The sequence below is a fragment of the Phyllobates terribilis genome, unplaced genomic scaffold (genome assembly GCF_046119375.1).
Source record: "Phyllobates terribilis strain yellow unplaced genomic scaffold, ASM4611937v1 Scaffold_3__8_contigs__length_932513732, whole genome shotgun sequence".
Taxonomy (NCBI): Eukaryota; Metazoa; Chordata; class Amphibia; order Anura; family Dendrobatidae; genus Phyllobates; species Phyllobates terribilis.
This window is the reverse complement of record NW_027362763.1, coordinates 699,784,450-699,810,987: the sequence shown is the minus strand read 5'-3', so window position 1 is coordinate 699,810,987 and position 26,538 is coordinate 699,784,450. Positions and strand designations below refer to the sequence as shown.

Sequence of the window (26,538 nt, the reverse complement as noted above, 5' to 3'; positions counted from 1 at the left end):
TGCATTGTTGGAGAAGGGCTTCCACACGAGAAGAAATAAATCTTTTCCTTGGCTGCCTAAGCTCAAAGGATTTTTTTTTGTCCAGTCTCAGTCTTCCAAGCACAGTCAGCAGAGAAGACTTATCTCTTCTCCTGTGACAGCACTTCTCCGGCAGCTCACCAGTAAGTGTGCTTATAATACAGCTCCTCTGCCAGTTGAGAACTGACATTCTTGGAGAACCCCTTTAAAACAATTTTATTATTTATATTCTGTGTTCAGAACTGTGGAATATGTTAGTGCTATATACAAGACCTAAGATGCTCTTATACTTATTGCTCTAAATATGCAAGTAATAATCAACCAAAACCCCTCAAATACTAATTGGCATCCTAAGTTAGTTCTTGTACTGGTGCATTCATCATCCAACAATTTGATCAGCATTTATCTATTGAAAATTAACTTTTTTTTTCAAGCCTTCAGGTAACAGCCCTATATAAAACACCTAAAAGGGCATAACCGCCCGATCTGCCTGGGGTTTACTCAATAATCGGACAGGTGTATTTGAAGTTTAAATGATTTTCAAGTAGTAGTAGACGACTGTGGAAGTAGAGTCACCATGAAAAATAAAATATTATTTCACCACTTGGTCCATCACTTTAAGAAGTTCACCAAGACTTTAAAATTGAATGACCTATCCTTAAGTTGTCCTAATTGGTGTGGAAAACCCCACCAGCCATCTGATTAAAGAGACCATCAGATGTGTATTGTGGCATCACGGTTCTTTCCCCAACAGATGATGTTGGAGAAGAGAAGGATCAGACAGTTGGAATTTCAATGGCAGATCTTTTTAGCTGCCAAAGGTGTCAACATTTTCTTTACTCTCCATGGAAAACACATGCGCACTTGGCGGAGACAAGCGCTCACGTATTTGGGGTAGTCAGAAGTCATAGTTATTTGCCAAATGAATGTTCACCCAACAGCTGTTTCATGTGTATTGGCAGATAAAAGATTCGTCATCAACACCAAGAAGGTGAAAGAGTGGTTGTCTTGCACCATGTCCTACCACCTCATGGGTCCATAGCTATGATGTGGTCTTAGACGGTAATTAAGGAACTCTTCATCTCTCCACTCCATCCTCCCCATTCATCTCACCTCCTCCTCAGAACTATTCCTCAACATTTAATCCTGTGTCTCCTAACACAGACAGCCACCTCATGGATCCATAACTATGATGTGGTTGGTCTCAGGTAAGTCGGTAATTATACTTTATATTAAACAGCTAATTTTTTAACAATACATTTGTATGAAGGATGCAATATTATTATCCTACCTGGAATATGCTTGGCCCATCCTATAATTACAACCAGTTCGCGGTCAGCCAGGTCACACAAGGTAGTGAGGGCCTTGATGTCACTATCGGGAATGGTTGGGTCAGGCATCGCATAGATCTTCTCTGGCTCAGCCACCAGCAAATGTGAGACAATCTTGTTATCTGTAAGAAATAGACCACAGCATGGCCCGATCAATAGCAGGATCTCTGTGTTACCAAAAATACAGCAATCATCTGTGTATCATCGCGCTGAGAACCTCCCATACATCATAAAACCATACGAGAAGAGCGTGCTTCCTGAAAGGCAGAGTTTAAAAATATCACAGCGAAAAGCCACAGTTTATTAGATGTTCCAAATAATACCGCTCACTGCCGTACATCGTAGATAAGATTTTTTTTGTTTTTTTGAGCATCTGAGTTATTAGGAAATCATCCAGTTTTATGTTCTCAACAATACAATGAACAAAAAAAAAAAAAACTAACACGCTGAAAATAAATCTCCTCTGACTTAAAATAGATAGAAAGCTAATAAAAAAAAACCGCATCACTTTCTATGGAACTCTTCCTGGTACATGAATAGAATGCTAGAGCAACAGTAAGGACTGACACTATGAAAAGCAATGAGAGCTGGAATGGATCAGTATAATCATTTTAATGCCAGAAAGAAGCTGTGTAAAGCTAAGTGTAAATATTCTAGGTATTATAATGCCTTATTTTTAGATTGAAAGTAACCAAGATGAATCAGAGATGGGTAAAAAGGTCAAAAGAAAAACTTAAAAATGTAAATTTTCAACTACCTAAACGAAAAATTAGTTTTTAATCCTCTAAATTATTGGGTGTCTATTAACTTCTTTAAAGCCGTCGTCTACAGGTAGACATCGGACCTTGGTAGACCGCCAAGTAATTCTACATTAAACCTTGAAGACATCAAAAAATGGCTTATATGTTGATATTTTGGAAATGCAACCCACTGTCTTCTAATTTAGACACAGGGCTTTAGGGTGGCATTCACAACTTTAGATTATTTTTGCAAATTTTTCATTACTTCTTCCAGCTTCATTTGAAATATAGCATATAACTTAACGCCGAACCTTGGTAGACCGCCATGCAATTCTATACACAATGTTAAAGTCTTACATATTAATATATTCCATTGTCTTTTGATCTTTTGAACCTTCAGTCCGATATCTACTGACCACCTGATTTAGACATAGGGCTTAGAGATTGAGAATATTCGTTTTTTGTTTTTTTGTTAATTCTTCATTAATTTTTGCAAAATTTTGCCAAGTAAAAGTTAAAAAGTATTTTTGCAAAAAAAAATTGTCTACCCTACAATCCAAACTAATAATATGACAACCCCTCAGACAACTTAGTATCTTTTATGTTTACTAACTTTTTTACAAAATGTTACAATTTGCAACCCTGAAAAGTGAAGAACGGCAAAAAAAAAAAAAATTGAAGGCAGATAATGAAGCTGATCCTGCTGGAAACTGTAATAAATCTTCATTTTCCGGACTAAAGAAATGATATAATTAGGCAGCACGAGATGATTCAGAACATTTAGTGTTAAGTTGAGCTTACATTTTAGTAAAGAGAATGATACATTTTTGGAGAAAAGGAAAAAGAATTACACATTGTTAGTCTTGGAAATATATTTTTTAATATATGATTTTACGTTAGATTTTATTTTATCCCAAGCTTTTGACAAATGTCAGGAATCATTATTACGAATTTGATTTTAATTTTGAAAAATGTTTAACATTAAACAGAATTCACTTTTAGATAAATAAATTGCATTAAATAATGTAAGCAATAAACGGGGGAAATTTTTCATGGAATAAATTTTTTTTTTTTTTTTTAAAAATCAGATATTTCAAGACGTTTTTTGCATCGCAAGAACAGATGATGGCATGTTCTCGGACCATTGGTATTAAGGCCATTATTTAGCCATGAGCACAGTTTCTAGATAAGACAGGCTTATTTAATGTTTCCCTAATTGGAATCAATAGTTTCCTGTTTTCTGTTGTGTCTGTTACGTTCATGCACAATCACATGGAAAGAAAAATAAAAAATAAAACAAGGAAAAACCCTTAGAGGCAAAACTGTAAAGTAATAAATATAAAATAATGGAAAATATAGATCAAGTTTTCATGCAATGCTGCGTTGTTGTTTTTTTCTCTAAACTATTTTTATATCGTTTTTTAAAAAAGTAAAAAAAAAAAACTTTTTGAAAATTTCAAAAATTTGGTGCTTTTCGAAAGAAAAAAATGTACAGTACCTGGTTTATCGTTAATTATTTAGTGTATTATAATATATGTAATATATATATAGTAAATAGTATTATAATATACAGTACAGACCAAAAGTTTGGACACACCTTCTCATTTAAATATTTTTCTGTATTTTCATGACTATGAAAATTGTACATTCACACTGAAGGCATCAAAACTATGAATTAACACATGTGGAATTATATACTTAACAAAAAAGTGTGAAACAACTGAAAATATGTCTTATATTCTAGGTTCTTCAAAGTAGCCACCTTTTGCTTTGATGACTGCTTTGCACACTCTTGGCATTCTCTTGATGAGCTTCAAGAGGTAGTCACCGCAAATGGTTTTCACTTCACAGGTGTGCCCTGTCAGGTTTAATAAGTGGGATTTCTTGCCTTATAAATGGGGTTGGGACCATCAGTTGTGTTGTGCTTAAGTCTGGTGGATACACAGCTGATAGTCCTACTGAATAGACTGTTAGAATTTGTATTATGGCAAGAAAAAAGCAGCTAAGTAAAGAAAAAACAGTGGCCATCATTACTTTAAGAAATGAAGGCAGTCAGTCGAAAAAATTGGGAAAACTTTGAAAGTGTCCCCAAGTGCAGTTGCAAAAACCATCAAGCGCTACAAAGAAACTGACTCACATGAGGACCGCCCCAGGAAAGGAAGACCAAGAGTCACCTCTGCTCCTGAGGATAAGTTTATCCGAGTCACCAGCCTCAGAAATCGCAGGTTAACAGCAGCTCAGATTAGAGACCAGGTCAATGCCACACAGAGTTCTAGCAGCAGACACATCTCTACAACAACTGTTAAGAGGAGACTTTGTGCAGCAGGCCTTCATGGTAAAATAGCTGCTAGGAAACCACTGCTAAGGACAGGCAACAAGCAGAAGAGACTTGTTTGGGCTAAAGAACACAAGGAATGGACATTAGACCAGTGGAAATCTGTGCTTTGGTCTGATGAGTCCAAATTTGAGATCTTTGGTTCCAACCACCGTGTCTTTGTGCGACGCAGAAAAGGTGAACGGATGGACTCTACATGCCTGGTTCCCACCGTGAAGCATGGAGGAGGAGGTGTGATGGTGTGGGGGGGCTTTGATGGGGAAACTGTTGGGGATTTATTCAAAATTGAAGGCATACTGAACCAGCATGGCTACCACAGCATCTTGCAGCGGCATGCTATTCCATCCGGTTTGCGTTTAGTTGGACCATGATTTATTTTTCAACAGGACAATGACCCAAAACATACCTCCAGGCTGTGTAAGGGCTATTTGACCAAGAAGGAGAGTGATGGGGGGCTACGTCAGATGACCTGGCCTCCACAGTCACCAGACCTGAACCCAATCGAGATGCTTTGGGGTGAGCTGAACTGTAGAGTGAAGGCAAAAGGGCCAACAAGTGCTAAGCATCTCTGGGAACTCCTTCAAGATTGTTGGAAGACCATTTCCGGTGACTACCTCTTGAAGCTCATCAAGAGAATGCCAAGAGTGTGCAAAGCAGTCATCAAAGCAAAAGGTGGCTACTTTGAAGAACCTAGAATATAAGACATATTTTCAGTTGTTTCACACTTTTTTGTTAAGTATATAATTCCACATGTGTTAATTCATAGTTTTGATGCCTTCAGTGTGAATGTACAATTTTCATAGTCATGAAAATACAGAAAAATCTTTAAATGAGAAGGTGTGTCCAAACGTTTGGTCTGTACTGTATATAGTACTTTAATATATCTTGTTATAAAGATTGTGTCATCAGAAAATTGACCTACTGATTAAATGAGGTTTTTATTTTAAATACTTAAAAAAAAAAAACATCACGATCTGTATTAAAAAAATAAATAATAATCTTGCAATTTTCACATTGACCACTGGGGCTATACCAAATCTCATACTTCCTGTTCTTTCAGGAAATGCACATGTACATTAGCAGCAATGAACATACTCAAACCCTTGAAGCGCCTAATGAGCGTCTGCAAAGATCATTGTGGAGGGTAAGCAGTGACAACGCCTATTGTGATTGGTCGATCGTGTGTTATTAGCTGTGTATCGCTATCAGTAATCCTGTCTGTGATGATAATTAGACTCCTGAAAACTCTTCCTGAAAAAAAGGAAGCTAAAGTCTAAAAATGGCCCCAGTGTGAAAATTTGCAAGATTACTCATTTTGATTTTTAATAGCTCATGATATCAAACTATTAATTTAATAGATCATGATGATATATATAAAATTTTGCCAAAAATTTAAAAAATAATGTACTATACTATAATTAACAATAGGTCATTTTCAGATGATACATTCCCCTTAAACACTATCAAAACACGGTTCCGTAATAATATCGATTTTCAAAAACCGAGACATCAGGAAGGGCTCTGACGGTATCTCTCATAATCTTTTTTTTTTTTTAACGAGTGAAACCGTCAACAATGACAAAACTCAATAAATGAAAAAAAAAAAAAAGGAGGGTAATCTCTACATCTCCAAAATCCACTGAAATTAAACCCCTAATGAAATTAAGCATTACGGTTTATTAAATTTTATAGTATTATCGGAAAGTTTTCATTAAAATGCATCAAATCTGCTTAATGCAACCCTAAAATGTATTTACAGAATTGAGGAACAGCTTAGTCGAGCTGAGTCGTGGATGCCAGATTGGACAATTGAAGGTATAATCAGCATAATGTTTTTTGGAAAGGCAAAGGGAATCTATGCCATATGTTCACTTAAGCCTTAATTTTATGTAAAACTGGTTGTTTTTCCTTTGACAAAACTAAAATGTCCTTTTGCCTACAGTTAAAACTCTATTTATTTTTTTTTTTTTTCCCATGCATTGTTGCTGGTGCCTTACACTTACACTGAACTCGTTACTGACCCCTATTGGAAAAAATGGGAATTACCCAAAAAATTAAAGGGGTTTTTCTTTATTATAAAACGAGTATATGCCGACAATTTATGAACAATCTGGGACCCTCATCAGCCCTGAAAATGAAGAAGATGCAAAATTGATGGGCTCCCCCTTTAATTTTTTCAGGTGACCAGAGTCCACTATGCAGGGAGAAAATTGTGAACGGGACACAGTGATACATCAGCTCGGCATCTCCACAACTGATCAAAAAGTGATGGCATATCATAAAAATATGACATTTTATTGAATGCGAAATCCCTTTAAATCTACTTGCCATCTAGAATGATCTTTAGGATAATGGTTAAATTACTTTAAAGTGGATGTATCATAGTAAAAAAAAAACTGCTTTCTTCTGGAAACAGACCCATTTTTTTTTTCCTGGCATTGTAGCTTACTTCTATTCACATGGACAAATGTGACTTTCAATACCAGATACAATCTATGAACGAGGATGGCGCTATTTTTTTTTTTTAATCAGCCATGTTTTCCTAATACAATTCCTTTCAAATTGAAATAAAACATTAAGATAAAAAATAAATAATATATGTATAAAAATTATATAAAATTAAATGTAAAATATAACATAAATAAATAATATATGTATATATACAGTACAGACCAAAAGTTTGGACACGCCTTCTCATTTAAAGAGTTTTCTGTATTTTCATGACTATGAAAATTGTACATTCACACTGAAGGCATCGAAACTATGAATTAACACATGTGGAATTATATACTTAACAAAAAAGTGTGAAACAACTGAAAATATGTCTTATATTCTAGGTTCTTCTAAGTAGCCACCTTTTGCTTTGATGACTGCTTTGCACACTCGTGGCATTCTCTTGATGAGCTTCAAGAGGTAGTCACCGGAAATGGTTTTCACTTCACAGGTGTGCCCTGTCAGGTTTAATAAGTGGGATTTCTTGCCTTATAAATGGGGTTGGGACAATCAGTTGTGTTGTGCTGAAGTCAGGTGGATACACAGCTGATAGTCCTACTGAATAGACTGTTAGAATTTGTATTATGGCAAGAAAAAAGCAGCTAAGTAAAGAAAAACGAGTGGCCATCATTACTTTAAGAAATGAAGGTCAGTCAGTCCGAAAAATTGGGAAAACTTTGAAAGTGTCCCCAAGTGCAGTTGCAAAAACCATCAAGCGCTACAAAGAAACTGGATCACATGAGGACCGCCCCAGGAAAGGAAGACCAAGAGTCACCTCTGCTTCTGAGGATAAGCTTATCCGAGTCACCAGCCTCAGAAATCGCAGGTTAACAGCAGCTCAGATTAGAGACCAGGTCAATGCCACACAGAGTTCTAGCAGCAGACACATCTCTACAACAACTGTTAAAAGGAGACTTTGTGCAGCAGGCCTTCATGGTAAAATAGCTGCTAAGGACAGGCAACAAGCAGAAGAGACTTGTTTGGGCTAAAGAACACAAGGAATGGACATTAGACCAGTGGAAATCTGTGCTTTGGTCTGATGAGTCCAAATTTGAGATCTTTGGTTCCAACCACCGTGTCTTTGTGCGACGCAGAAAAGGTGAACGGATGGACTCTACATGCCTGGTTCCCACCGTGAAGCAAGGAGGAGGAGGTGTGATGGTGTGAGGGTGCTTTGCTGGTGCCACTGTTGGGGATTTATTCAAAATTGAAGGCATACTGAACCAGCATGGCTACCACAGCATCTTGCAGCGGCATGCTATTCCATCCAGTTTGCGTTTATTTGGACCATCATTTATTTTTCAACAGGACAATGACGCCAAACACACCTCCAGACTGTGTAAGGGCTATTTGTCCAAGAAGGAGAGTGATGGGGTGCTACGCCAGATGACCTGGCCTCCACAGTCACCAGACCTGAACCCAATCGAGATGGTTTGGGGTGAGCTGGACGGCAGAGTGAAGGCAAAAGAGCCAACAAGTGCTAAGCATCTCTGGGAACTCCTTCAAGATTGTTGGAAGACCATTTTCGATGACTACCTCTTGAAGCTCATCAAGAGAATGCCAAGAGTGTGCAAAGCAGTCATCAAAGCAAAAGGTGGCTACTTTGAAGAACCTAGAATATAAGACATATTTTCAGTTGTTTCACACTTTTTTGTTAAGTATATAATTCCACATGTGTTAATTCATAGTTTTGATGCCTTCAGTGTGAATGTACAATTTTCATAGTCATGAAAATACAGAAAAATCTTTAAATGAGAAGGTGTGTCCAAACTTTTGGTCTGTACTGTATATATATATATATATATATATATGTATATATCTAAATAAATGTCAAACAGAATATTTGAATTGTCACAAAGATTTTGTAAGATTTGGTGTCTTTACGCCAGTCCCGACCAATTTTTTTGGCTCTTTTTGGTGTGCAAAGCAAAGCATATGGGGCCATATATACTATACACTAAAATTCTAGACTATATCACCTTCAATGCCCCTTTCCTGGTCTTAAAGTGTCCCTAAAAGAGATGACCCAACTGGATAATCCCTTCTTTTTCCATAAGGGTAGTGTGATCAGATGTGCCGATTTTGCATAAATCTCTTTTTTTTAGGATCCTTTGTCAATTCAGCCCATCACAGGATTTCCTGTTGCTGTAATCACTATCGATCAGCTGCAAGGAAAGCAGGCAGCAAGAGTTCGGTTTTCCTGCAGCACTCCCGCAGGAAGATTAAAGCATTGCAGCCTATGCTCATTTTTAGCTCGGACATTAATATGCCTCCTAATGTGCTTTCATTGGTAGGCTGAACAGTCAAAGCCATTAAGTGAAAACTGCAAAACCCACTTTCTGATAGGAGGAAGCTCCGATGAGCTAATGATTATGGCAGCGGCCGTTTTATGCGCCGGAGAATACGATAATCACAGATGTAATATTTGCTCAGTATAAATCATAGACCATAGACTTTCCTTTAAATGAACCTTTACTAGCGCCCATATCCATTATAGAGGATTTGAAAGAAAAAAAAAGAAAAGCGAGGCGGTTCATAAAGGACTCCATGCAGATGTAGCAGAGCCGAATGAGTCACAGAATAATTATCTGCAGGGTGATTGACCTAAAAGACAAACTCATCTGCATATGCATCTGAAATGCAACCGGGGACAGTTTGCGGAGAATATAGGAAACCAAAAGAAATCTAACAGATATAGATTGTTATTTAATCTGGTTTTATACAATCCTTCCACTCAATCACATACATATTGAATTAAATGTAGCAGAGCTGAGTTTGTCATTTGGCACAATTTCTTTTGTTATCTTACTCGAGTCAATTTATATCATCAAGGATCCTGTTCGGAGAATTTATGCAGTGGAGATTGGCGTTTTAAAATACGGTATTATATCCTGAATACTTGCAGTTCCAAGTTTAGCCTGCAGATGTCTCTGTTGCAATTAGTGAATGTAAAAAAAGCCTGTGGCACGTGCCCAAAACTTTCCATAAAAGTATTTAAATAGTTTGATCTTAGAAGGTGGGAATAGAGTTACAGGTTCTAAAATAATATGGATCTGGGGAAAGTTAGGACAAGTCCTGGTAAGAAAGTTTAAGATTAAGACCCTATCGAATACTAGAGTCCCCAGCAATGAGCTAATTTAGGGGGCAGCTTCTACTTTCCCCTACTTAATATGATGTTGACAGTGCTACTTATAAGCGCTTCTCCTTTTTTGGGGGGTATACTGATGGAAATTGTATTTCCAGTTACTTACATGGCTTTTTGGCTGGCTGGACGAGCTGCGGGTTCAGGTACGGGCTGTTCTCCGCGTCTATTCTGCGCTTGTACTTCTGTCGGCCCCCGCGAACTCTGTCGAGACGTACCCCTGGAAAACAACAGAGAACACATATGAAAACTCCCACATTATATAGTGCTAGTAGATTAGTTTATACGGGAAATCGTTAGATCTTGATTGAAAATTTGACATTTTATTTCACAAAAATCTGATTAATAGTGACTCCATTTAATTCATTAAGGGTGAACTTTATTATAAGACACTGCCCATTGACGAAAATGGGATTCTTCCAAGTGAATAAAATAAACTTTACTTATCCTGGACAACCCCTTTAAATCATATTTTGTTCCTTTTTGGACTATTAATCAGATTTTTGTAAAGATACATTTATGTATTGAAGCAAAAGAAACAATCAAGGTATTCCAATCCATATAAAACATTAAACCGAGTAACTTATGGTCTTAAAGCAAACAGTGTTGTTAAAAAAAAGTCTACCGTTTTATGTATGCAGCACACATGCAAAGCAATGTGCCTCAATAGCTGCATACTACATGCACACCCGGTTTAATGTGATCTACTTTCATGATAAGAGGAGGCAGATGGAACAAAGTGAAGGTGGTCATATACTAGATCACTTAACCAGCAGGTATTCCTCCCAACCCTCCAGCAGGGTCTTAGCTCCATCAAGAGCAAAAAAGGATTAGTTGTGGCAAAATTCTTCATTCCTTAATTAGGACACCATCATACGCATTAGATGATTGATTTGACATGTCAAAATTAGTGGGTTCTTCCAATATTTATAAAATCTTTATGCTCTGTGTTCTCTGAAGTGATATCCATCACTTTTACATACACCGCCATGCTTGCTATCAAATAGCCTCAAAGAGGACCTGTCACTGCCATAAATATTCCATTTTTTTACCTTTTATAAATGCCGCTGTTCTCCTGAATCCGGCGATGTTTTTCTTTTTTTCCTTCGCCTCTCCATTCCTGAGATATGGCCCTTTCTTCTTTGTATATAAATTTAGCCTTGTTAGGCAAAAGGGCGTGATCCTCAAGAACACTCCCACAGAGAAGAGTTGAGAACTGCACCCACTTGACTATAAAAAGTAGATTTATATACAGAGAAGAAGGGGCCATATTTCAGGAAGTCACAGGAAAGAAAAGAAAAACATCACCGGATTCAGGAGAACAGCGGCTTTTACAACAATTTAAAAATGACTTATTTATAGCAAGTGACAAGTCTACTTTAAATCTAAGGCAACGTTCACATGTTCAGTATTTGGTCAGTATTTTACATCAGTATTTGTAAGCCAAAACCAGGACTGGGTGAAAAATACAGTAGTGATGCATGCAGGCTCACACTAGTCCATAGGGGAACAGGGGAATTCCCCAGTGGGTCCCTGCGCAGATGTGAGTCTCCAGCACCACTATTTGGGCAGTATTTGGCATAATTCACTTGATTCACTTTGTACAGAAAAAAAGCAGCATCTCATCGTTCATTAACCAAACTACCCAGTTTATTATTATTTAGCAAAATAGGTAAATTGGTGAATGAGGGTAGTGTAATATTTGCATGTAGGTTAAAAGTGGGCCCCTCAAAGTCAATGTTACCGGTGGCGCCCCAGTCCGACATTGGGTAGATGTGTTTCTATTAAACTTTTCCTCTGATTGTTACATTCCTACTTTTGGCTTATAAATACTGATGTAAAATACTGACCAAATACTGAACGTGTGAACGTGGCCAACAAATGATAAAAGTTGGCAAGCGCCCTGTGTCTCTAAGTTGTAGTCCGTACCCAAAGTAACAAATAGCTCTGCATATGAGCTGTATACACAAAACGGTTGGAGAATTTTTTTTGCAAAATACATAAGTATCCATACCCTTTAATTTTCCTGCTCCCATCCATCATCCTGTTCTTTAATATAACCTATAAATATATATGAAGGCATGATATACGACTGCACCCCCTGCTTGTGCAGAGCGTTCATTCCTGGATTTGTATATTAATGATCTGTTCCTTTATCCAGCACTGCAATGCAGATAACTACTCCTAGGAGTGAACAATACTTTTGGAACAAAGCTGTACTTTGTTGCTGTGTTAAATGTGACACATTGATCATCAAGAGGCAACCAAGAGAAATCAATTACCGATCCGGGGTTTCCGAAACTATATTTAAAAAGAGACATGTAATGATGCTTTGCAAGGAGAGATCCAAAGGGGATATTTGTTGCAAATCACTAGATGAAAAGTAGAACTATGAAAAGCTGCCCGGCATTTTAATAGCAATGAGGAGAAAATGAACTCTGCATAATTCAGGTGCCATCATCCCGCCTATTTGGTGCTCGGCTTCATCGATGCCAAAAGATGGATAGTGCAGGAAAGCAGTGTGTTTAATCAAATAGTAATGGGACTGCAGACGAAATTTAAATAATATAAATCTATTCTAATCAATCATTTTATTTGCTTCATGCGGTGCATAAATCCAGCTCCCTGAATACAAAGTGCCCCCAAACACCCCCCCGATGATGGATATGACCTGATCAAAACTCCCAGACCTCTCCTTTATATCCAGACTTCCCCACCAGAAGCCGCCGGTGCCGGTATGATCACGAGGCCACGGATTGTTAATGCCAATCCCTTATACAATTATATTATTAATATATGGGGGAATTACTTATTTAATACGAGAATTCATCTCCCTCATTTGTAACTATTAGATCTCGGCTCGGCTCGGCGAGGTAAGAGGATTCGCCGGATGACGTTTATTCGGGATGATTTTAGCACAGGGTAAAACAAGGTGACTGTGTAAGGATGTCAGCGCGCGTTTAATGTGAAATCTGGTATCGTAGGGGAAAACTTCTTTTTTTTCTTCATTGTCTCCTATCATAAGATTTTTCCTTAAACTGAATGTCCACCATTAAAGGGGTTATCCTGGATTTAGGATGAATTGGTGGGCAGTGCGCCCAACACCCCAACGATCAGCTGCGTACACTGTGTAGTGGCCGTTCTCAGCTCCTATTTACTTTAATGAGAGCTGAGCTGCACTACCAAGAATGGCCACTACACAGTGTAAGGAGCTGTGCTACTTGCAAGCAACTGATCGTTGAGGTGCCGGGTGCCCACCGATTTATCCTAAATCCAGGACAACCCCTTTAAAGCTTATTGTTTGGGATGCCTGGGGTTGGATCCACACCGATCTAAGACAAGTGACCTATACTAAGGATAGACCATCAATATCAAAGCCCTAAACATTGTCTTTAATACTCATTTTTTAATGCAAATAAAGTCCTAGAATAAAAAAGTTGAAATGTGCATTTTTTTCCTACTGGATTGAAGCTAATCAATAATCTCTCTCATAGAATTAAATGGTAAAATTCTGGTTGCCTGTAGTCACCACTAGGGGGAGTCTAGGAGCTTACTGTATACTGTTTATGCATAGAACTCAATAACAACACTGTCTGCGGTGAACTCCCTCTAGTGGTGACAGTCAGAATTTTATAACAAAGAAGACCTGACATTTATTATTATTTTATATATATATATATATGTATATATATATATATATATATGTTCTCTTGTATCTTGCATTGTTTTTCCCTTCTTTCTCTGCTGCTCTATTCTTGAGATATGGCCCCCTCTTCCTTGTACAGTATGTAATGTGAATCTAAGCTTGTTAGCCACCTAGGTGTGGCCTTCAGCTCCCTTAAATATTTGTCTACCTGAGTACCACGCCCACTTTACGAAAGATGATGGGAAGATGGGGCCGTATCTCAGGAACGGAGAGGCGCAGGAGCAAAAGAAAAATAACGCCGGATTCAAGAGAACAGCGGCGTTTCCACCAGGTAAAAAAATATATATAACATGTAAAAAATACATATTTATGGGGTGTTACAGGCTCAGGTCCTCTAGGGTCGGTCGTTCAGGGGTCTACGAGATCTAGGTGGCAATAACTCAGAATAATATTGGCTACTGTCACTAGAGAAGTTAGAAGAATACATCAATGACCTGAATGTTTGTCATGTACCCGTGGCCCAGCGATGGTGTAGAAGGTAAAGTCACACTTGGGCTCTTGTGCTTCTGGGGGCCACATATGAGAAGAGCAGCTCTTTATACAATCTCTTTATAGAAGCTCTTGAGGGTCTTATCATTTCATCCTAGAAGCTCCTAACACTTCTGGAAATGATCTCTGACACTGACAACTATGTGACCGGCGTCTCTGCTTCTGATGGTGGACGTGGTCCATGACAGCCCCCAGCTGTGCCACGTCTAAGCTCTCTGTCAAGAAGACGTGGCCAGCAATCTCTTCTATGTATTGACCATCCAGTAGATGACACCGGGATGTGCCCCGGCTGCTAGATTAAGACTCCGGTTAATTTAAGGCTACTTGTAATTGCGCATTGAATTACTATTTTTAATCCTGCCATGCAAAATCATTTTGTTGAACCAGCGTGGCATCTTTTTATAGTCTCCCATTGACATCAGATAAAGTAACTTGTCTGGAAACCATTCGAATCAATTTACAGTGGATCAGGGGCAAAAGTGTCGCACTCAGGAGAAATTAGAACCTGGAGTGCACGTACGGCGGGGGGCAGACAGTCCATTAGACGCTGGGTAATGCTCCACCCTCCATCCTTCGAGACAAAAACATCTGTACATATCCTATTGTGGCTACGGAACATAGTAGGAGGGGAGGGAATTATTATCACTATATTATAGCTATCACCCATGCATAAAACGGGACTTAAATGACATCTGTCACCAGATTTCACAATACAAGCTACATAAATTAAATAGGTCTCTTAAGCCTGATGCGACAGGTATAGTTAATATGAAAATCTATTTTGGAATGGCTGTAGAATCCTGGTATTACGGTGAGCATTTTATGACACCAGCTAAAAAATGAGAGAGCTCATGATGAGTCCAAGCATATTCAATATCTGCCCACCAAGCTTGGCTAACAACAGCAGCTTGTACTGAGCGGTGTGAGATATCAGCAGCAGGGAGGAGGGACACTGAGGAGCTGTCAACCAGGCTAGGTGGGCAGAGATTCAGCAGCAGCCAGGAGGAGAAAAACTGAGGAACTGGCAATCAGGCTAGATGGATGTAGATTTTGCAGCAGCAGGGAGGAGGGACACTGAGGATCTGTCAATCAGGCTAGATGGTCAGAGATTCAGCAGCAACCAAGAGGAGGAGCACTGATTAGCTGTCAATCTGGCTAGATGGGCAGAGTTTCAGCAGCAGCCAGGAGGAGGGGCACTGAGGAAAATTTAATCGGGTAAATTAGGTAGAGATTCAGCAGCACCAGAGAGGAAGGACACTGAGGAGCTGTCAATCAGGCTAGATGGGCAGAGATTCAGCAGCAGAAGCAGGAAGGAGGGGCACTGAGGAACAGTTAATCGGGTAAATTAGGGAGAGAGTCAGCAGCAGCTGGGAAGAAGGGCACTGAGGAACTGTCAATCAGGCTAGATGGGCAGAGATTCAGCAGCAGAAGCAGGGAGAAGGGACACTAAGGAACAGTTAATCAGGTAAATTAGGTAGAGAATCAGCAGCAGAAGCAGGGAGGAGGAGCACTGAGGAGCAGTTAATCAGGTTTAATGAGTAGAGATTTAGCAGCAACTGGGAGGAGGGACACTGAGGAGCCACAGCAGTAGAGAAGAAATGAATATAAATTGTCCAACAAGATTATACAGCCATTCTGACATGGATTTTCAAAGTAAGTACACCACCCTTATCATACATAAGAGACCTTTGTAATAATGAATGAAATTTTTTCTTGTGAAATCTGTTGTCAGTCCCACTATAAAGGAGTTTTTGAGTTTCACTAAAATAAATATTCAAAGGGAATCATCCCCTCTCTCGATATATCTTTTTTTTTTGTAAATAGTTGAATTCTCCATGAAATGACAATTCGGAAACTTTTTTTTTCAAAAATATTGTATTATGATGATGTTCCTCTGTTATTCCTTCTGGAAATGTAGTAACAAATTAGAAATTGGGTTTTCCTTTTCTCTACATACTCTAACACTATCCAATCAGTGCTCCCATTGTCGGATTATGTTGGGACAATTTCCTTCGAAGAGAGAAACCCCTGGAGGTCTCAAGAATTGGGCTCTGCAGCCAAGGGCCCACCAGTACCATCAACTCCAATACACTTTGTGAATCAAGTGTATTGTGCCAAATACTACTTATATAAGAGGGTGGTGGCCCATTCCTGCACAGTGGCCCACCAGAGAATTCTCCTGTTATGCTGTGGGCCAGTCCAAGCCTGTCTGCAGCTTTGTCTAGAGTGGAGGGGAGATTTATTGTCTTTGGAAGTATGCGAAATGTATCAAGAAAAATTCAGAACAATTTTCGGAATATTTTTGTTTTTCTCTATTCTAGTCCTACCCCAACTCTTTATCGTGAGATCCCAGAATGAATTTGTCCTATCCCCTATTTTAGAATTGGTAACATCAGTAACACTGATGACTTTGGAGTTTCTTGAGGACATGCTGTGTGGCCGAAGTCAAATATTTTTTAAGGATACAATTTAAAATAAAATTAACCTATAATAACTGTACCTACAATAAAAACAGAATCATATAGTATTACAGACTTTGTTTTGCAATACTGCACCATTTTCAAGAGCTCTGCTTGCTGTCAATGAATATGAATTAACAGTTTTACATCCATAGGCAAAAAGTTCTTACAGTCAAAAGTTTCTTACAATTGTATCCCATCTATATAATCCTCTGCGAGCTCAATGTTTCCCACAGCGGAAATCTCTCGGCTTATTCGCATAGTTTGTTACAATGTGTCCGTGCACAGAAAATGGAGTTTAGTTAGAATCTTTAAAATATGTTCACATATAATGTTTTTTTCAGCGTTTTTTGCTGCAGATTTTTATGCAAATTTTCAGCTGCTTTTTGCTGTACCAGCAAAGTCTATGAGATTCTAGAATTCTTATTTCACACATCATGGTTTTTTTGTTCAGGATTTTGTCACTTTCATATTTTTTTGGAAAATAGAGCATGTCACTTCTTTCAGCGTTTTTTTCAGCTTTTTTTCACCCATAGTGATGTGAGCATATGTGGCACATGACTCTTGAGGCCAATAATTGGTTGCAACGGACAGGTACAGGATGACATCCTTTCTAGTAGTGGCAGGGACGAGATTGGCGGCAGCATTGTGGCGGCAGGAGATTTAAGGGTTATTTTACCACATTCCCTATTAATTTTGTATTATCCTGGAAAACCTATTTAAAGGGGTTATCTGGGTACAACAAGTAGGATAGGTGATAATGTGTTGATCAGTGGGGGTCTGACCACGGAGGTCCACGCCGACTGTAAGAACAGGAAACATTTATACCCATTAGAAGGAAGTGGCTATGCGCATCCTCAAACGCCGCTCCATTCATTCTCTATGGGGCTGCTGAGTGCGGCTCTCAGCTTTTTCCAGCTGCGCCATAGATAATGAATGGAGCGGCAGTGTTCATGCTCAACTTGTGCTCCATTTATTCATTCTCTATGGGACTACCGACTGCTGCTCTATGCTTTTTCCAGCTGCACCACAGAGAATGAATGGAGTGGCGCTGTGCATGCTCAACCTGTACTCCATTCATTCCCTATGGGGTTGCTCTGTGCTGCTCTCTGCTTTTTCCGGCAATCCCATAGATAATAAATGGAGCAGCACTGCGCATGATCAACTTGTGCTCCATTCCTTCTCTATGAGGCTGCTACGTGCTGCTCTCAGATTTTTATGGCAGTTCGATGGAGAATGAATGGAGCGGCAGTGCGCATGCTCAACCGTCGCTCCATTCCTTCTCTGTGGGGCTGCCAAGTGCAGCTCTTGGCTCTTCCCAGCAGTCCCATAGGGAATAAATGAAGCGACAGTGCATATGCTCAACCTGTGCTCCATTAATTCCTTCTCTATGAGGCTGCTACGTGCTGCTCTCAGCTTTTTATGGCAGTTTGATGCAGAATGAATGGAGCGGCTGTGCGCATGCTCAACCTGTGCTCTTTTCATTCTCTATGGCGCTGTCGAGTGCTGCTCTTGGCTTTTTCCGACAGTCCCACAGAGAATGAATGGGGTGGAACTGCGCATGCTCAACCGTTGCTCCATTCCTTCTCTGTGGGACTGCCAAGTGCTGCTCTCTGCTTTTTCCTGCAGTCCAATAGAAAATGAATGAATCAGCACTGTGTATGCTCAACCTGTGCTCCATTCATTCTCTATGGGGCTGCCGAATGCTGCTCTCAGCTCTTTCCGGCAGTCCCATAGAGAATGAATGGAGCGGCACTGCGCATGCTCAACCTGTGCTCCATTCATTCTCTATGGGGCTGCTGAATGCTGCTCTCAGCTCTTTAGGGCGGTCCCATAGAGAATGAATGGAGCGGCACTGCGCATGCTCAACCTGTGCTCCATTCATTCATTCTCTATGGGGCCGCCGAGTGCTGCGCTCACTTTTTTCCGGCAGTCCTATAGAGAATGAATGGAGCTGCAGTGCGCATGTTCAACCTGTGCTCCATTCATCCATTCCTTCTCCATGGGGCTGCCCAGTGCTGCTGTCGCCTATTTCCAGCTGCACCATAGAGAATGATTGGTGCAGTGGTTGAGCATCCATCATGCTGCTCCATTTTGTAACATTCATAAAAATACCCCATTGAGTATAAAACATCCCAGTAATGCTGCTTGTTGCAGGCCCCAGCGGTATGACAACCAGCGATCAGCAATTTATCATTTACCCTGCAGATCGGTGATGACAGGCCAACCCCTTTAAGCTTTACGTCCATAAACCTGTAGAACTTTGTTAAGAACATATCTAACATTCCAATCATGAGCATTGTTTTTTTCCCATCCTTTACAGATATTGTCCCCATTGGGGCTCACAATCTACATTCCCTATCAGTATCTCTTTGGAGTGTGGGAGGAAACCGGAGAACCCGGAGGAAACCCCGCAAACACGAGGAGAACATACAAACTCCTTCCAGATGTTGTCATTGGTGGGATTTGAAACCGGGACCCCAGCGCTGCAAAGTAAGGTGAGGGTCACATTACCAATTTTCACTCACCCGAGAGAATCGAGTCGATTATGCTACTCAGACTCTGATCCGAGTGAGATCAATTTTTTTGGCGGACCCATTGACTTGCGATTTGATTTATGCATCCTCGGACAGACTCGTAGAATAGCATTCATCCGATCGAAAAAGATATATAAGAAAGGCTGGTACCGTCTGTTATAGATCCCTTATACATTGTATACTGCTCATCATATGTCGCATATATAACATTCCCATAAATATTGCCCCCTATATATAGGTATACATAGACATTGACACCCACAAGAGACTTTCGGCACAGCGACGCGGAGTAATACAGCGGCCTGACACCTCGATATAAGACAATATTAATAACGCAGATGCCATAATGAAGAAAGCAGCGAGGGGTGTACGCGGGCAGTGTACATCACACACACACAATCTGCCATTTTCTACAAGTGACATCTTATAATTCAATGTCTTCTCTCAATGATTCTGACAAAGGCAGAATAAGAATAAATGAGTCTAGCAAGACAGCCCAGAGCGTTACAATATCCAATAGCTCATTATTTTTAAAAAGCTATCTATAAAGTGATGCTGACAAGGAGTGAGCATTTTATTACTCCTTCAGATGCAGATGGTAGGGAAAACATGAGACGTGGCTTTTGGGAATTCTCTCGGTGCAGAAACGATTCAGTGTATGATACAATGATACAAACGTATTGACAGTCTGTACAGCAGCCGAGGCCCTCTGTCGCTGGGTGTGGTGGGGGGGCTGAGATAGAAAGTAGCATTTTGACTAGGTTTACATATGGGCAAACAATCTGGATGGGGTATAGCAAGTTGGTACCTATGGAGCAGCACCAGTGTCGGACTGGGATGTCAAGTGCCCCCCAGTAACCAACTTCAGGGCCCCACTTTTCAGCTACATGCAAATGTGACATTATCCTAAATCACAAATTTATAGAACAATGAACTGGGTCGATTGGTAAATGAATATGATGTTGCCTTTGTCTGTACATAATGATTCAAGTATATTGTGCCAAGTACTGCTCATGTAAGAGGGCGGTGGCCCACCGGAGGATTCTCCTGTTCTCCTGTGGGCCAGTCCATGCCTGTCCATGTCTTACAAATTGTGGCAAATTTACTGATCCTGTCTAATATACATAATAGACAGTGTGAAAATGCACCAGATTTATCAGGGTGGTTCACATTGGATGATAAATTTACATTTTGCACATCCCCTACTTGTTGGCTGATTTTGCACTACTTTTTTTGCACAATTTTCCAGCCCTCTTTTCAGAAAATCCCCACACTCCTTACTAAACCACATTCTTTTTAAAATTAGTCATATTTTAAACAAAAAATAGGTTTGAAAGCATTGCTCATGTAGACAACCATATTATCTGTCCAAGTGCGATCCGACAACACATCAGATCGCACTTGGACCAATGTTATTCTATGTCCGATTTTTTCTTCTAATAGAACCGGTCCAGGGAAAAAAATCTCAGCATGTCCAAGTTTGATTCAATGTCCAGATCACACTCGGCCATGCAAGTCGGGGGAAGATGCGGAATCACGAACCATCCTGAATCTGATCCCTGGTGAAGGACACGAGCAGTCATCAGAAGCAGAGAATCAAAATGGCACCACAGTGACCAGCACCACACACGGAGGCACTGGGAATGGACACCAGCTGGCAGCACACATGGAAGCAGTGACCGGCAGCACACATGGAGGCAGTGACCAGAAGCACACATGGAGGCAATGACTGGCAGCACACATGGAGGCAGTGACCAGAAGCACACATGGAGGCAGTGACCGGCAGCACACATGGAGGCAGTGACAGGCAGCACACATGGAGGCAGTGACCGGCAGCACACATGGAGGCAATGACTGGCAGCACACATGGAGGCAGTGACCGGCAGCACACATGGAGGCAGTGACAGGCAGCACACATGGAGGCAGTGACCGGCAGCACACATGGATGCAGTGACCGGAAGCACACATGGAGGCAATGACTGGCAGCACACATGGAGGCAGTGACCGGCAGCACACATGGAGGCAGTGACAGGCAGCACACATGGAGGCAGTGACCGGCAGCACACATGGAGGCAGTGACCGGAAGCACACATGGAGGCAATGACTGGCAGCACACATGGAGGCTGTGACCGGCAGCACACATGGAGGCAGTGACCGGCAGCACACATGGAGGCAGTGACCGGAAGCACACATGGAGGCAGTGACCGGAAGCACACATGGAGGCAATGACTGGCAGCACACATGGAGGCAGTGACCGACAGCACACATGGAGGCAGTGACAGTCAGCACACATGGAGGCAGTGACCGGCAGCACACATGGAGGCAGTGACCGGAAGCACACATGGAGGCAGTGACCGGCAGCACACATGGAGGCAGTGACCGGAAGCACACATGGAGGCAATGACTGGCAGCACACATGGAGGCAGTGACCGGCAGCACACATGGAGGCAGTGACAGGCAGCACACATGGAGGCAGTGACCGGCAGCACACATGGAGGCAGTGACCAGCAGCACACATGGAGGCAGTGACCGGCAGCACACATGGAGGCAGTAACCGGAAGCACACATGGAGGCAATGACTAGTAGCACACATGGAGGCAGTGACCGGCAGCACACATGGAGGCAGTGACCAGCACCACACACGGAGGCAATGACTAGCACCATACACGGAGGCACTGGGTATGAACTGAACACCAGCTGGCACCACACATGGAGGCAGTGACCGGCACCATTCACGAAGGCAATGAGTGGTACTACACATGGGGGCAGTGACCAGCACCGCATTCAGAGGCAATGACAGGCACCCCACACGGAGGTAGTGACCGACACCACACACGGAGGCAATGACCGGCACCACACACGGAGGCAGTGACCGGCATCCCACTTGGAGGCATTGACCAGCGCCGCACACAGAGGCAATGACAGGCACCCCACACGGAGGCAGTGACCAGCACCACACATAAAGGCAGTGACCGGCACCACACACGGAGGCAGTGACCGGCACCACACACAGAGGCAGTGACTGGCACCACACAAGGAGGCACTGACCAACACCGCACACGGAGGCAGTGAGCGGCACCCCACACAGAGGCAGTGACCGGCACCACACACGGAGGCAGTGACCGGCACCACACACGGAGTCAGAGACCGGCACCACACACGGAGGCAGTAACCGGCACCACACACGGAGGCAGTGAGCGGCACCCCACACAGAGGCAGTGACCGGCACCACACACGGAGGCAGTGACCGGCACCACACACGGAGGCAGAGACCGGCACCACACACGGAGGCAGAGACCGGCACCACACACGGAGGCAGAGACCGGCACCACACACGGAGGCCATGACCGGCACCACACATGGAGGCAGAGACCGGCACCACACACGGAGGCAAAGACCGGCACCACACATGGGGGCAGTGACCACCACTATAAATGAAGGAAGTGACCATCACTAAATATGAGTGTCAATGAGTCCGTGGAAAACATCAGACTGCACTTGAATGACATCTGTGTGCAATCCGACTTCCACAGACTGATAGAATGAAGAAGATGGAGAAGTTTTTTTCTCCATCTTCTCCTTATCTGAGAAAATCAGATCACATTATGCTGACACATTGGCAAAACTTTGATCAGAGTAGGATCAGAGTGAGATTTGCATAATCGACTCGATGAGAGAATATTCGCTTTTGTGACTCTAGCCTTAGTTGCAGCAAATTGCACCAAAGTTTGTCGCATTTTCTCATAAAATCGAGATGCTTTTGTAGCACCCTGAGGATTCGGCTGCTACAGGGGTATTGCACCTCAACCCAGAGGTGTGATATTCCACTCCCGGGTAAGGATGGAGTGTGGAGCTGAGCTCAGTTAGCTGCATGCACTACACACATCCCATTTCCGAGGAACAGACCGACGGTACTCCCACCAGTTTATGTGCAGGTACGACAGTGTCTGTTCCTGGCTGGAGTGGGAGGGGGGTGGAACATCCCAGTAGTGTAGGGGCAGATAGGAGGAGCAGCCTGGGTAAAGCTAGGAGCTCATTGGGTGCTGGTCACCTGAGCTCACACATAGAGGGAGTATATAAGGTGGGAACCATCTTAGATCAGGGTCAGTCTGTCAGAGTTGAGTCAGAGAAGCAGAGCAGCTCAGCCAGCTCCAAGGCCAAGAGAGAGAGAGAGGAGAAAGAAGGACCCAGAGGGGGAGAAGAGGGAACTCCAAGAACCCAAAATTAGATCAGAGGGTGAAGAGTTGGCACAAGGGTACCGGATCCCAAGCTGGTGGAGGGCCCTAATCCTTAGCCAGAGACCGGAGGTCGTGGGCAGGATCTGCCACGACCACCCACTAAATCCTCCCGGAAGGCAAACCAAGAATAGGGTCAGGGAACCCAGAGACAACGGTTTACCAACAAGAGGCCCGAGGGAGCCGGACTTAGGTGGATCCCTGGTGGGGAAGGCCGGAGAGGAGGACAAGTCAGAAAGGGAGCTCAGGACTACACTCCGGAGTTGCCTGGGAGTTGACCGAGTCCAGGACCTGGTGGACGCAGCACGGCTTGGGTGGTCACTGCTGTACACAGTGACCCGAGCAACACCAGTAAGTAAAACCCTGGAACTGCATTTTATGCCTCTGAGTCTCCTTGCTGCACCTTCACAACCACCATCCTCCACGGCTGACCCCCTGAGGCTATACCCCTCCCGTTGGGGGTTATACTACCGCAGCTGCACACACACCACCAGCCTCAGCGGACCATCTTGCAGCGGCGGCCTTTTGACCGCAAATCAACGGGTGGCGTAGTCGACACTAATAACATCAATAAGGACTGCCGCACACTGAGTTTGACACCCTGGGCACGGACCGGGTCACAGCCACTCGGAGACTACAACCCCCATCTGATCCGGCTCCGGGTATCCCTAACAACATGGCCCAGGGGGCGCGTCAACTTTGGCGTAGTCGGCAGGATCACGTGCCCGCAACAACCGGGTACTGCGTGCCTGAAGAAAAGATCGCATTTACCTCAAAAAGAAGTCTCCCGCCAATTCCAGAGGGTCCCCGCCATCAGACGCCATCTCGGATCAGTTCCCGCCATTTGCCCGTCATCTGCAGTCTTTTCCCGCCATCCACAGAGTTTCCCGCCACTGGGAAGCGGTTCCCGCCATCTGAGAAGGTTTCCCGCCTTGGAAGAGCGGACGCCATTATGGGCGTGCCAAAGGATGGCAAGAGGCCACCTCCCATCGTGGGCCAGGACCGAAAATGGCGCCAAAAGTGGAAACCGCCCCCACCAGCAGAGACTGTGATGATTGATATGTCCATCAGCGTGAGAGAACTGCCCCTGGAACTGGCAATCACAAAGTTGCCCCAGGACCGCCCTCGGGATGGGCGTAGACAGAAAAAAAAAAGAAAGAAGATGGGAGCAGCTTGGAGGAGTCTGGAGGAGAGTCCAGAGAGAACACACCCGGAGATGGAGGGAGAGTCAGGCAGCACCGACCCAGTGGTCAGGAGCCTGTTGCAGGTCGCCACTCCAGAAGGCCTGCTGGAGATCCTGGCACAGCTCCCCGGAGATCGGGAGCGTGCACAGACCGCGTTGGAGGGCCTCGCACGGAGGATGGCCCGGGTGCAGCAGGAAACACTGGCGGAGTGGACTCGAGAGATGGCCCAGCAGGCTGGAGCCCGCCAGGGAAGCATGCCACCCGCAGCGAGGAGCAAGTCCACCTCTGAGGACGGCGAAGGAGGGACGACGGCCGGAGACGACGCCGCAGAGGGAGCCGAAGAGATAAAGGCAGGTAATGGGGACGACAGCATCCCGTGCCCAGAAGCCGTAAACCTGCCTCAGCTCCCCATCGCAGAGCCTGAAGCCCCACTCACCGTTCCCGTAGCCGCTGCGTCATCGCTCCAAGCTAGGCCTCAAGCGGCCGGAGCCGCGGCCACGCCCCCTGCTACGTCACGCGCCTCAATCCAGAGCGCGGCCAAGCAGGAGATGCCACCGGCCTGGTCGCAAGGCAGAGTGCCCCCGGGCGCTGCAGTACCAACAGCGCCCCCTACCTCTGCCGAACCACCGGCCTGGTCGCAAGGCCAGGAACACCCGGGCGCCGCCGTCTTTACGGTGCCCTTCACCTTCAGGGTGCCCCAAGCCTGGTCGCAAGGCCTGGTAAATCTGGGCGCCGCTACCACCTCCGCGCCCTCAACATCTAGAGTGCCGCACCTGGGTGAAGACCTGTTCGCCCAGCATACGTGCCCGGATGGGCAGCCCTTTATATGGCCACCGGAGTATTACCAACTTGAGCTCCAAAAAGAAAGACCCCTAGATGAGCCCCTGATTCCGGTTCCGAAGCCCGTTAAGATCACCCCACTCTCGTTGGAGGAAGCGCAGTTTGCGTGGGACCCCACCGGAGGAGACCTCATGGGATTCACCCAAGAAACGCGGGCGGCCGCAGCTGAACGTGCGGAGTGCTGCCGGCAGCAGTTAGAGGTCTTCGACCGGGAGAGGAGAGAGAGGCGGGTCCGAGAGCAGCGGCTGCAAATCCAGAGCGCAGAGCAGAAGAGCCGGACCCGGAGGAACCCCCGTGCAGCCCACGGTCCCCGTGCCACCGGGACTGTAATTAAATTCCAACTGCAGCACGGTTGGGGTTTCATCAGGGATCATCACACCCCCGGCGACGTCTTTGTCACCCGCAGAGACGTAGAAAGCCATCTGCCGGAGGGACACAGAGGTCGTGACCTGTATGTAGGGGACGAGGTCACCTTCACCCGGCACAAGTGTGCCAAAGGACCCTACGCCCTCCATGTGCATCGCCTGACGGAGGAGGAGCTGCGGTGTGAGGAGGAGCAAGAGGACCCGGACGGGTCTGAAGAATCTAAAGAAGGAGCAGGAGGACGCCGTCGTTGAAGTACGGTAGAGAGAGACTGTACATAGTTACCCGTCAGGGTATAAGAACTGTTCTAGTTAAAATATAGTCCCTGTTGGGACCAGCAGATTGAACTGAAACCCGTGTGTCCCTATTCCCACTGACCGAGGACTGACAGCGGTCAATCCTCCCTAATACCTGGCCGAGGACTGAGAGCGGCCATATTTCCCTTGTATATAGTTGCGCTTCCTAAAGCGCCCCCTACCGGTTTTATAGGAAACTGTTTTCTTCCAAGAGAGACTGTCGCACTTTACCCGGTCACAAGTTGCACCGTGGCCGGAGGAACAAGAATGTTTCTAATGAGGAGTTTTATATGAAAAGTTTTATGATATATATATATTGTTTTATATGTTTATGATGTTTATGAAAAAAAAAAAAATTGTATGTTTTTGG

At 43.6% G+C, this 26,538-nt stretch overlaps 1 protein-coding gene across 10 annotated transcripts in view; it reads right to left on the bottom strand.

The window, feature by feature from the left end:
• Window positions 1–26,538, bottom strand: part of ESRRG (estrogen related receptor gamma) — a 536,337-nt gene that overhangs the window by 88,011 nt on the left and 421,788 nt on the right. For all 10 annotated transcript variants that reach the window (XM_073671941.1, XM_073671937.1, XM_073671932.1 and 7 more), the window contains 2 exons: window positions 10,169–10,279; window positions 1,310–1,471 (listed from right to left, as the gene is read on the bottom strand). In XM_073671941.1, coding sequence (XP_073528042.1) covers window positions 1,310–1,471; window positions 10,169–10,279 — 273 coding nt within the window. The remainder of the gene's footprint in view (window positions 1–1,309; window positions 1,472–10,168; window positions 10,280–26,538) is intronic.